This window comes from Meriones unguiculatus, chromosome 10 (assembly GCF_030254825.1).
Source record: "Meriones unguiculatus strain TT.TT164.6M chromosome 10, Bangor_MerUng_6.1, whole genome shotgun sequence".
Classification (NCBI taxonomy): Eukaryota; Metazoa; Chordata; class Mammalia; order Rodentia; family Muridae; genus Meriones; species Meriones unguiculatus.
In genome coordinates, this window is record NC_083358.1 from 108966681 (window position 1) to 108979176 (window position 12496).

Below are 12496 nucleotides of genomic sequence, written 5' to 3' on the forward strand. Positions count from 1 at the left end.
GCTACCCTGCTTTTATAGGGGTGTGCACTAGGGCTCGCTTTGCTTTAGACTGAGCTATGTCCGGGCGCGGCAAGCAAGGAGGCAAGGCCCGCGCCAAGGCCAAGTCGCGGTCGTCGCGCGCCGGCCTGCAGTTCCCGGTGGGGCGCGTGCACCGGCTGCTGCGCAAGGGCAACTACGCGGAGCGCGTGGGCGCGGGCGCGCCGGTGTACATGGCGGCCGTGCTGGAGTACCTGACGGCCGAGATCCTGGAGCTGGCGGGCAACGCGGCGCGCGACAACAAGAAGACGCGCATCATCCCGCGCCACCTGCAGCTGGCCATCCGCAACGACGAGGAGCTGAACAAGCTGCTGGGCAAAGTGACGATCGCGCAGGGCGGCGTCCTGCCCAACATCCAGGCCGTGCTGCTGCCCAAGAAGACCGAGAGCCACCACAAGGCGAAGGGCAAATGAAGCTGGCGCACATCCCAAACGGCTCTTTTGAGAGCCACCAAGTCCTCCTAGAAGGAGCTAGCGCTGGCTTGTGAACAGCCTTCTGGTTGACGGTTTGGTGGCTCTTAAAAGCCGTTTGGGATGTGCGTCAGCTTCATTTGCTCTTGGCCTTGTGGCTCTCGGTCTTCTTGGGCAGGACGCCGCCCTGCGCGATGGTGACTCCTCCCAGTAACTTGTTGAGCTCCTCCTCGTTCCTCACGTCCAGCTGCAGGTGGACATGACGGCGGAATATGCAATAGCTGCTGCTTTTTTTTTCCCCCAAGCAAAAGCTGGGAAAAGGTGAAGCAATTTGGTGTCATTTATAAGAGCCGTTGGGAGAGGAGGAGTTGGATTGGCTGAAAGCGGAGCTGTTGCCAAGAGCCAATGGGGGAGCAAATGCTGGACTCAATGGTTTACAGTATCCTGCAGTACCGGAAATGACGAGTTTTTAAAAAAAGAATTTACCAATCGATGAAAGCCACGTTAAAGCCGCCTGTTTACACCGCAGGACTTTTAAAGGCAGAGGAACTTCGCGCAGCTTGTTTACTGTAGTGGGGAACCTTCCAGCGGTTCTTTTTGTCTGCCCAGCTTAGGTCTGGAAACTAACACGAAGACGAAAGGCGACAGCCGCCCTAGAGTATGGGACTAGTCCCTGAGTCCCGCCTTTCCGTCTCACGGGCAAGCTCCGTACGGACGAACGAGGGCGCCTCCCTTCCGTGCCTGGTCAGCGGGTCGCCTCATCACCCGCCTGCTTCTCTGAAGCGTTTGCCCGAGGGCTAGGCGACATGGCATCTTCCTCTTTGACCTCTGGGAGGCTTGTGTCGCCACCTTGTTCTCCCAGCTTTCAATGTGTCCTCCTTTGATTTCTCGGGTTTTCTTTACCCTGCTCCTGCTCTCTCCCCAAGTCTAAATCCACGAGTTCAGCCGAGCGATCCTGTCCCCAGCTCTTCACTCTGGAGAGGCTTACAAGCTTCTAGCTAATCCAGATTCATTTCGGAGGCTCAGATGGCGGTATCAGACGCTTATCAGATGTTTAGCTCGTTTGTCTCAACAAGCTCCTTAAAGCATCTGAGCTTGAGCTCCGCTTGCCCTCTCCCAAGAATTGCGCCCACAAACTTTCAGGTACCAAGACAGAATCTCATCTTGCCTTTGTCACAGCATATCCTGTCATTTACTTCCTTAACGTCAGTCTGTCCTTGTCCACTTAGGAATTCTCACTGAGATTCCAGCGACGGCTCCAAATGGATAGTTTTGTCTGCAAACTCTGGCTGGAGCGGCCCCACCTCTACCCTTGCACTTTCCCTTTAAAATCTATCTCGAAGCCCTCAGTTTCTTCCTTCCCAGACGTACCGGGCCAAACGCTACCCTTTCTTTGGCAATCCTATGAAGGCAGTATACTTATTAAAGAAATAAACAATAGAGTTCAAGTCTAGCCTTTTAGGGAGCCTCTAATATTCTTTCTCATCGTCATTTCTTTTGGGGTTTGTTTATTTTTATTGTGTGTATGAGTGTTTTATCTGTGCCTGGTACCGGCGGTGAGCAGGGCCTCAAATCCGGAACTAGACAGCTGTTAGCCAGCATGTGGGTTCGGAGAATCAAACCTGGATGCTCAAAGACTGTTGAGCCCCTCAACCAACGCTTACTGAATGTGCGCTGCTGGCCAGTGAATAGATAGGTCATTAAGACTAGCACCAAGAAGTCCATGATGAAATGTCTAGAAATGGCAGAAGGCTAGTGAATTAAATTAGTTAATTTGTTGTGTTTGTTTCTTCGAAACAGGGTTTCTCTGTGTGGCCTTGGCTGTCCTTAAATTTGCTTTGTAGATCAGGCTAACCTCGAACTCAAGAGAGTCACCTGCCTCTGCTTCCCAACATCTGGGATTAAAGGCTTGTGTCACCACCATCCCGAAGTTAATAGCTATATGCAGAAATAAGTACTGGAAAAAAAATGTTGTTCTACACTTGGGGAATGCCCAAACCCAGTCATAGAGCAAGCCTAACCCCAGCACTAGAAGGCTGGGGTGTGAGGACAGCCAAGAGTTCCAGACCAGCATGGGCTACATTAAAAAAAAAAAAAAAAAAACTTAAGTCAATGAAGGTATTTCCTAAGTGAACTGTAACATAATTCAGAAAATAATCTAACCCTCTTTTATTATTTCATTTCATTTTGGAAGATGGATAAGTTTACAAAAAGTGTAATTCCAAGAGTTCACAGGTGGTATTTAGGGTGGAAATGGGTTGTGTTTCTCCAACATTAATAGTATAGAGAGAAAGCACTTGCTGCTCTTGCAGAGGTTAGGGTTCAGTCCCAGGCACCCACATGGTGGCTCACAACCACATAGAACTCCAGGGTCAGGGGACCCCTGCACCCCAACCAAGAAATACACGCAGGCAGACAAAACACTCAGACACATCAAACAAACTGAGGTTGTGGCACAGGCCTTTAAGCCTAGGGTAAGCCTCTACCTACCCAGTGTTGGCATTAAAGGGTACCACATGCCCAGATTTATATACCTTAAGAACAAAAACGGAGAGCTCACCGTAGGAAATGTTTCTAACTCTGGAAATTATATTTTATTCCAAAATGCCAGGGTATTTTGTTAGCATAAAATGCCATTCCACTATGCAAGTGTCAACTAACTTTTGGGATATTTGGGGCAGAGAACAAAACCCAGATGTCTGAGAACACACACATACACACACATACACACACAGCCCTGGCACCTTGTAGGGAGGGCCCTCCTTGTAACACCCTGCTTGAGGGGCAAGTGAACCCCGTTTCCTTGGACCTCTGGTTTTCTTAATAGTCGCCTGTGTTATGAGGGAGGCTAAAGGGGAAGAGACCGCTGAACCAGGATGTGATAAGCTCTGTGCTAGAGGCCATCTGCAAAGTGGATATAATTTCCTGTTGGCAGATAAGGAAAAAAGGACTCGGGAGGATTTAGGCATGTGTTGAGGGTCATGTAGTCACGCACTATCCCAAGTTTTTCAAACTCAGAATATACTCTTTCTGACTTCCCTCATAATTCTTCACCAGCCAGATGTTGGTCATAATAAAGTGTCCACCATGACTTTCCTCTCTTTAAAAGAGAATTATTTTGAGACTTTAAATTCCATATAAAACCATATTAGATTAAGTCTACATAGACCAGTGTTGTATCAGGCTCCATTATTGTCGGGCTCCCTTCCCAGCATTTTAACCAGAGCCTTCCTCGGACAGGCAGAACAGGCCATTTGTAAAGTGAGTACCATCACTAACAGGCTGGCTGCTATTCCCTTTGATACCGCTGGGATTATTTGGCAAAAACAGATGAGTTCCTTCCAAAAAAGTTTAATTAAGCAAACATTTATTTAGTGCTGTACCTTTATTCCAGATACACACACACACACACACAAGCTAGTGATTTTAAACTTTTAAACATAAAGTTAGCCATCACATTCTTTTTTGACCCTTTGTTTTCTCTTTGGGTGGTTTCAACCACACACCCCTGACACACACACACACACACACACACACAGGCTTACCTATCCCAGTAATTGTGTTTTATCTTCAATAACACCTGACTAAGAGGCACCTCCAGTATACTTCCCAAATTAAAATTAATGGACAAAACCTTAATAAGAAACAAAAAATTACGTATACTCAGAATACAGTGGTCCTTTCTATCCTTGGAGAGAATCATCCCAAGTTGCTCAGCTGATACCCAGAACCTCAGATACTGCAAACCTTCCATACCCGGCCATCCCTCAAGGGATTGGTTCTAGAACGGGAACCAACACAGTACTGCTCAAGTGGCCAGCCTGGTCTACATAGTTTCAGTACAGCCAGGGCTACAAGAGAGAAACCCTCTTTAAAACAAAACAAAACAAAAAGTTAAAAAGGAAGAAAACTGGGTTTCTCACTGTATAGCCCTGGGTAGCCTGGTACTTGTAACATAGACCAGGCTTCCTGGCCCTAAACTAACAGAGACCTACCCAGTACTGGCATTGAAGGTGTACCACCATGCCCAGATTTATACACACACACACACACACACACACATATACCAAAAAAAACAAGCAAACAAAAAAACACACTACACACACACACACACACACAAAGAACTTTCCTTAATAAACTTAAACTTGTATTTCACACTGCCCTGGCCCTGAAATTCTTTTCCACTGCATAAATTAGTTCTAGTTTGCCATGAGCAAGAGAACTCCACAGACCACTACAGGTAGCAAATAAGGCTGGGGCTCCAGCTCCCACTGACAGACAATCCCAGATACTCAGAGAGCTGTAACAGGATTGTCCTGAGCTCAGGAGTTTGATACTGGCCTGAGCAGCATTCTAAAACTCCATCTCCAAAGTGGCAAAGTCACAGCTCTGAAAGGCTAAGCTGAGGGGCTAGCCCAGAGCTCTGAAAGACTAAACTAAGGGGCTAGCCCAGAGCTCTGAAAGGCTAAGCTAAGGGGATTAGTGAAGATTAGTGAAGATGAAAAGACAACAGCACAGCAGCTGGCAAGTTTAGGGAAAGGGTCATGGAACAGTATCTGTTCATTTTCATTCTGAGTTTTAGGTAAGAAAACGTCAAGTTGGGAGCCTTGTTGCATGCCTTTGATCCCAACACTCATGAGGCAGAGGCAGGCAGATCTCTGTGACTATGAGGCCAACCTTGTCTACAAAGTGAGTTCCAGAACAGCCAGGGCTACACAGAGAAACCCTGTTTTGAAAAACCAAAAAAGAAAAAAGAAAAAGAAAGAAAGAAGAAAGGATTTTAAAACTTTGTTTACCGTAAAGACACCTTAACTTCCCTGCATCCTACTTTATAATCTGTGATTCTATTTATCCCTTCTTAGAGACGTGAGGTCTAACCTCAGAAGACACCAAAGTCCCTTATATGAACAGTCTCACGTAGCGAGGCGCTCTAGAGCTCCGGTCCACCCATGAGTTTTGGTTCCCCCTCAGAAATCTACGTCAGTCAGAGCTCTTTCTTTAAAACGCCAGCTCACCTTCATGCTGGTTCATCCTCAAATTCCTTTTCTGTGGTCACATGAAGCTCGGCTGAGTCTGAAGGGGGCGCTCTGCAGAGAAGGCAAGCTGCTGCAGGAGGCCGCAGTGACCACGCCCTACTCTCCTGTCAAGGTCCTCACCTCTCAGCTAGAAAGCTGCGCTAGCTTTCCGGCTGATCTCCCAGCTTCCTTTCTTGCCTCTCCTATAATCCATTTTCCACGCTGCAGACATCGCTCCTTGCAAAATGGAAATCCGAAGCCAAGTAAGTGCAATATATGATCTCTGACTGTGTTTCTAAGAATTCAGCAGCGGATGCGATGACGCTTCGTCTATTTGTACTGCTGTACCAAAACATCACTGGCTGGGTAACTTACAAAGAACAATTATTATTGTTGTTTTTTATTTTATTTGTTTACAGTTCTAGAGACAGAAAGCCAAGACCAAATTGCTGACAGCTTAGTGTCTGATGAAGGCCAGTTCACAGCTGACACTGTCCAGATGTCTTCACTTTGCAGAAGGACTATTGGCCTTGCTTTCCCAAGCCCATTTCTAAGGCCCTAATGCATCCTGAGAGCAGCGTCTCGGCCTCATCGCTCCTAACTAAAGCCCCCGCCTCTCATGCTACTACAGTTAGGACCAGCGTCAACACGAGTTTGGAGGACACAGTCAAAGCACAGCAAACACTGATGAAAAGATTGGATAAGCTGGATTGTCAGCTGGATACTTAGATGGGTGGGTTGTGTGAGCCTTCATTGTGTCAGGAGTGAGAACGGCATTGAAGAGCAACGTCCGTGTTCTTCCAGGATAGGTGAGCATATATATATATACATATACACATATACATATACATATACATACAGATATACATATACATATACATATACATCATATACATAGCAGTTGTGGGCCAAAACATTTTGTACCCAGAGGCTGGAGAGATGACTCAGTAGTTAAGAGCAACTGTTGCTCTTGCAACCGGCCTGGGTTCAGTTCCCAGCACCCACACGGCAGCTCACAGAGTCCGCAGCTCCAGTTTCAGGGGCTGGCTCCACCAACCTCTTCTAGCCTCCTCGGGCACCAGGCATGCGGGCGGTGCACTTACATACATTCAGGCAGACACTCAGACACATATATCTTTAGGTACAATTGACTGAAGTGATTCAGCAAACATAATTATTTTGTCATTATTATACACACATTCGACGAGATGCAAAGCAATTCTAGGAAAATGTTGCCAGGGAAGAGCAAGGTGTGGTGACCTATAATCCCAGCACTCAGGAGACAGAACCAGGTTGAATTCTGTGAGTTCAAGGCCAGCCTACTCTTCATACTGAGTTCCAGGCCAGTCAGGACTGTGCAGTGAGACTGTCTCAAAAAATAGGGGAGAGGGAAGGAGGTGAGAGATAAAAGGTCAGTGAATTTTGGTAAAAGGTAGATATACTGTCTGCTATTACACCAATACTGAAATTTTTTTCTGAAAGTTTTTTTTTCTCTTTCTCTCTCCGAGACAGGGTTTCCCAACACATGCTGGAGAGGTTGTGGAGAAAGGGGAACCCTCCTCCATTGCTGGTGGGAATGCAAACTTGTACAACCACTTTGGAAATCGATCTGGCGCTTTCTCAGACAATTAGGAATAGCGCTTCCTCAAGACCCAGCTGTGCCACTCCTAGGCATATGTCTAAAAGAGGCTCAAGTACACAACAAGGACATTTGCTCAACCATGTTTGTAGCAGCTTTGTTCATAATAGCCAGAACCTGGAAACAACCCAGATGTCCCTCAGTTGAGGAATGGATACAGAAATAGTGGTACTTTTACACAATGGAACACTACTCAGCAATTAAAAACGAGGAAATCATGAAATTTGCAGGCAAATGGTGGGACCTAGAAATGATCATCCTGAGTGAGGTATCCCAAAAGCAGAAAGACACACATGGTATATACTCACTTATATAGACCTATAAGATAGGATAAATATACTGAAATCTATCTACCTAAACAAGATAAACAAGAAAGAGGAGGGGCTGGAGGGCTCCGTGGTTAAGAGCACTGTTTGCTCTTCCAAAGGACCTAGGTTCAATTCCCAGCACCCACATGGCAGCTCACAACTGTCTGTAACTCCAATTCGAGGGATCTGACACCTTCACACTAATGCACATAAAATAAAATTAAATAAATTATTAAAAAAAAAAAAGAGGACCCAGGGTACAATGATCAATCCTCACTTAGAAAGACAAATGGGATGGACATTGGATGTAGGAGCAAACAAGTAACAGGACAGAAGCCTACCACAGAGGGCCTCTGAAAGACTCTACCTAGCAGTGTATCAAAATAGATATTAAGACTCATAACTAAACCTCTGGCAGAATGCAGGGAACCAATAAAAAAAGAGGGGGGGGGAGTTAATACTACCTGGAGAGGACAGGAGTTCCACAAGGACCAAATATATCTGGGCACAGGGGTTTTTTACGAGACTGTTTCTCCAAACAAGGACCATGTATGGATGCAACCTAGAGCCCCTGCTCAGATGTAGCCCTTGGTAGCTCAGTATCCAAGTGGGTACCCTAATAAGGGGAACAGGGATTGTTTCTGACATGAACTCAATGTCGGGCTCTTTGACCTTCCCCTGCCCCCCAGGGAGAAGCAGCCTTGCTAGACCACAGAGGAGGACTTTGCAGCCAGTCCTGAAGACACCTGATAAACCAGTATCAGATGTAAGGGGAGCAGGTTCTCCCTTATTAGTGGACTTGGAAAGGGGCAGGGAGGAGATGAGGGAGGGAGGGTGGGATTGGGAGGGAAAGAGGGAGTGGGAAACAGCAGGGATTCAAAGTTAACAAACTATAACTAATATTTAAAAAATAAAAATTAAAAAAAAGACAGGGTTCCTCTGCATAGTCATGGCTGTACTGGACTCACTTTGTACACAGGCTGGCCTTGAACTCACAGAGGTCCTCCTGCCTCCTGCCTCCTGCCTCCTGCCTCCTGCCTCCTGCCTCCTGCCTCCTGCCTCCTGCCTCCTGCCTCCTGCCTCCTGCCTCCTGCCTCCTGCCTCCTGCCTCCTGCCTCCTGCCTCCTGCCTCCTGCCTCCTGCCTCCTGCCTCCTGCCTCCCTGAGGGTTGGGATTACAGGTGTGCACCACCAAGCCTGGCTTCTGAAAGTTTCAAATGTCTCAGAGGCTAAAGACAGTGTCATTTCATGTTAACTATCTGGAGTATGACAGTAAGTGTTATGATTGTATAGCAGAACATCTGTGTTCTCAAAACCTCCAGGCTAGGCCACTTAGGGGGGAAGCATCGTGGTATGTAAAATTGATTTTCAGGTGGTTAACAAAACAAATGTATACAGACATGTCTTAAGTGTGCATAGAGTATGTGAAACGGTGAGTCTGAGCTGGGCATGGTGGCTCTGCGCATGGCGGCTCCGGCCTGCCAACCCAGCACTAGGAAGAGAAGGAATGTTGCAGACTATTAATATTTACTGTTGATATATCTTTTGGCTAAACAGCGGTTCATCCTAAACAGCTGTACACCCAAATCACCACACAGAGACTAGGATTTATTTAATTAACCTAGAGCACAATGCTGGGCAATAGTTACTCCATCCTAAACCTCCAAGCCCACATAGTTTCCTACCATTCAGATTCACCCATTATACTTGCTTTTAGTGATATCTTAGGTCTGGTTCATTTCTCCACGTGGTTCCAAGTCCTCTCCTGCAGATTATCTGTTCTGTTTTTGCCTCCTTCCTCTTCCTCCCACTCTAAACCAGGATGTCCCACCCTATCCTTCCCATTGCTCAGCATTGTGGCTGGTTGTTTTAATTGACAAATGAGAACAAATGGTGACATGTTTACACAAACTTGAGACAGGTGATGCTTAGAATAAGTTTCACAATGCAATGTCCTGATAGAAACCGGAGAGTGGGGAGGAGAAATCAGCATTTGAATGAACAAGGGTAAAATGTATACATTTCACAAGAACATTATACCAACAAAGGAAGGAAGATAGTGAGTTTGAAGCCAACCAGCCCGGGCCTACATTATCAGTACCAGGCCCCACACTCCAGCACATCCAACCCAGACTACACAGAAATACACACACACACACACACACACACACACACACACACACGTGCAAAAAGGAAGTGCAGTGAAAAGTAGAAGGCATTGCCTCTTGAGTCTGGCATTTTGTTGGAAGCCAGCCTTCTCAGAGGCCCTGATGAAAGGACAAAGGGAATGAGGTTCTGTGTCCTTGCCTGGGAGCAGACTGGGTAAGGTCTGATCTAGGCTAGAGCCAGGCCTTCAAAGGACGTACGGTTTTAGATCCTAGGGAAATGGCTGCCCCGTCCCCACCCCACCAAGGGCTGTGGTTATCAGTCCTAAGGCAGATATGTCTGTGGTATCCTGTGTTCTTTTGCCAACGCTGTCTGAATTAGCTTTCTGCTGTCCTTGGCCATTTTCCTCTACGAATAGTATATACGATGTTGTACTTCGTACAACTGGCTTGGCAAAAGACATAGCTTGTGCAAGATCACCTGACCCCAGCTTTCTGTGCTCTTTATCTTCATCTTCCAGCCCTCCCGGGTAGGACCCTGTCACCGAAGCTGACCTGCTAGTCCAGCCTCTCTCTCTTCTCTTTTTCTCTCTCTCCCTCACACACACACATTTCTTTTATTTTTTTAAATTATGTGTCTGTGTGTGGGTATGTGCTTATGAATGAAGGTGCTTGCAAAGGCCAGAAGCAGTGTGTCTGTGAGCTGCCTAATGTGGGCTGGGTACAGAACTCAGCTCCCCTGAGTGAGCAGAAAATGCTATCAACCACTGAGCCACTTTTCCAAGCTCAGGATTGAAATTTTTCAAAATGGAAATTTGGGAAGAGTGTGTATATATATTCTTATACATCCTGTAGAATATATATAAAAGTTATAAATAAATATGTAAATTATATAAACAAATAAATTATGTATAACTTTAAATTATATAACATTTTGGAAAAGTTTCACCTTGTTTCATCTCTAACTAAAACCACTAGATTTCAGCTGCTGCCTAGGGACTGGAGGAAGTCACCTAAGAAAGCCATCCATAGTCTAGCAGGACCTGGCCCTGCCTTTTCTCTCCACTGCTGCCACTCACTGAACAGGCATAGAAGCAGGAAAGGCCCAGGCAAGAGAAAACTGGTTTCTTCTGGTCAAGAAGATGAAATTTCTGTTTGAGGTGGAACCCTAATGTTCCAAGCTACTCAAAACATGTCTTAATCAATCCAGTTAAGCCATTCAACCACCTGGCCAACGGATCACCCATCAGAGGTCAGCTCAGCCAGGCAGTGATGGCTCATGCCTTTAATCTAAGCTCTGAAGGGCAAGCAGAGCTCTGAGTTTGAGGCCATTCTAGTCTACAGAGCAAGTTCCAGGACAGGACGACACAGAGAAACCCTGTGTCAGAGAGAGAGAGAGAGAGAGAGAGAGAGAGAGAGAGAGAAGAAAGAAAGAAAGAAAGAAAGAAAGAAAGAAAGAAAGAAAGAAAGAAAGAATCCAGGTTCACCTTAAACCTTCCTAGAGGACGTTGGTGAATAGCATCTCTTTAGTGAGATGATACATATTCTTCTTCCCATAATCCCCACCACACCAGGACAGTCCCCCCAAGCAGCCCTGAGGATCTGTTGGTGTATAAACATGAACAATTCATGGTGTGGTTTAGGGGAAGGTTTTTATTGTAGATATTCGAGAAAGAACAGCCAGAGGCATCTGGAGGAGTCCAGAGCAGAGAGAAAAAGAAGAATATAGACCTGGCTGTGAGGGGGGGGGCATAGAGAGAGCAGGAAAGGAGAGACTAATAAATAACAGGGTTTTTATAGCCCTCCAGGGAGTTTAGGGTAAGAGAAGAGGTGAGAAGGGCTAGGAGCTAGCTGGACTGTGAAATATGTAACAGGGACCTGATTGTGGGAGCCCAGAGGCCAGCATGGGCTTTGGTATACTAATGAGCAGCTAACCTGTGCTGTCATTTGGAATTTGGGGAAGCAAAGTTTCCTTGGGACCTGAGAGTTGGGTCTACCCAGCTGTACAGCTTTTCCTTTATTCTGTCTTTCAGATGCTGTCCAGATCCTAAGTCTTCCTTTTCTGGTAATTAGGCTTCCTTAAAGCTCCCGTCTGGGGGGTGAGGTGTCCTTCATGCCTGCTTGACTCAAACATTTCCTGCTTGTATCCATTCTCCCCCATGAGGCAGCTGTTGAAATTACAACCTGCCTACCCTCATATTTTGGCTTTGTTTTAAAAACAAAACCACTAATAACATTGTCCTCTTTTAATAAACTTGGAGCCGGGCCGTGGTGGCGCACACCTTTGATCCCAGCACTTGGGAAGCAGAGGCAGGCAGATCTCTGGGTTCGAGGGCAGTCTAGTCTACCTAGTGAGTTCCAGGACAGTTAGGGCTACACAATCTGTCTCAAAAAACAATAAACTAACCAACTAACCAGCTTTGGCTTTGCATGACTTTTGAAACTTTCTGTCATTAGAGAAAATGAACTTTTTCCTGCCTTAGTGCCATCATTGTCCTCTCTGACCCCAGAGCTTAACCAGACCTATCTATATCCACCTCCTAATTCTTCCAAAACTCTCTCTCCATGGCTTTTGCACATGAGGCAGGAAGGGAAGAAAGGCAGAAAAATAGAGGTAACCCGGAAGGGAAAGGCAAGCCCCATCCCAGAACCTAGCTGAAGTTTCTCACCATCTGTTGTGAAGAGTTTCAATACCATTAACATTTGCTTACAGCCTAAGCATACATGTCCCTTACATGCCTCTCTATGATGTAAAACTATAGATTTCTGAAAATCTCACAAGCAACACACACACACACATACACAAAATATTTGCCGTAAAAGCATATCTTAATTCACCTGTACGAACATCATGACAGGGTTTTACCTTATCAGCTGTGATACTATCTGATGGACCTCAGGGACCATGCTGTGATCACATTTAAATCTCTTCGCAACCCTTAGAGAACCTTTTAGAAGCCACCAAATTATCTAAAGGCAAATGT

The 12496-nt window shown here is 46.1% G+C and overlaps 1 protein-coding gene and 1 long non-coding RNA gene across 2 annotated transcripts; both read left to right on the top strand.

Annotated features, from left to right (window-relative positions):
* Positions 1 to 56: 56 nt before the first annotated feature.
* LOC110556656 (histone H2A type 2-A) lies at positions 57 to 449 on the top strand. Its single transcript, XM_060393068.1, has one exon. The coding sequence runs from the start codon at positions 57 to 59 to the stop codon at positions 447 to 449; it is 393 nt and encodes a 130-aa protein (XP_060249051.1).
* Positions 450 to 5484: 5035 nt separating this feature from the next.
* On the top strand, positions 5485 to 8220 carry LOC132657076 (uncharacterized). The gene is made up of 3 exons (XR_009594921.1): positions 5485 to 5724; positions 5881 to 6270; positions 6974 to 8220. It is a non-coding gene; the product is annotated as an uncharacterized LOC132657076 (long non-coding RNA).
* The last annotated feature ends 4276 nt before the right edge of the window (positions 8221 to 12496 follow it).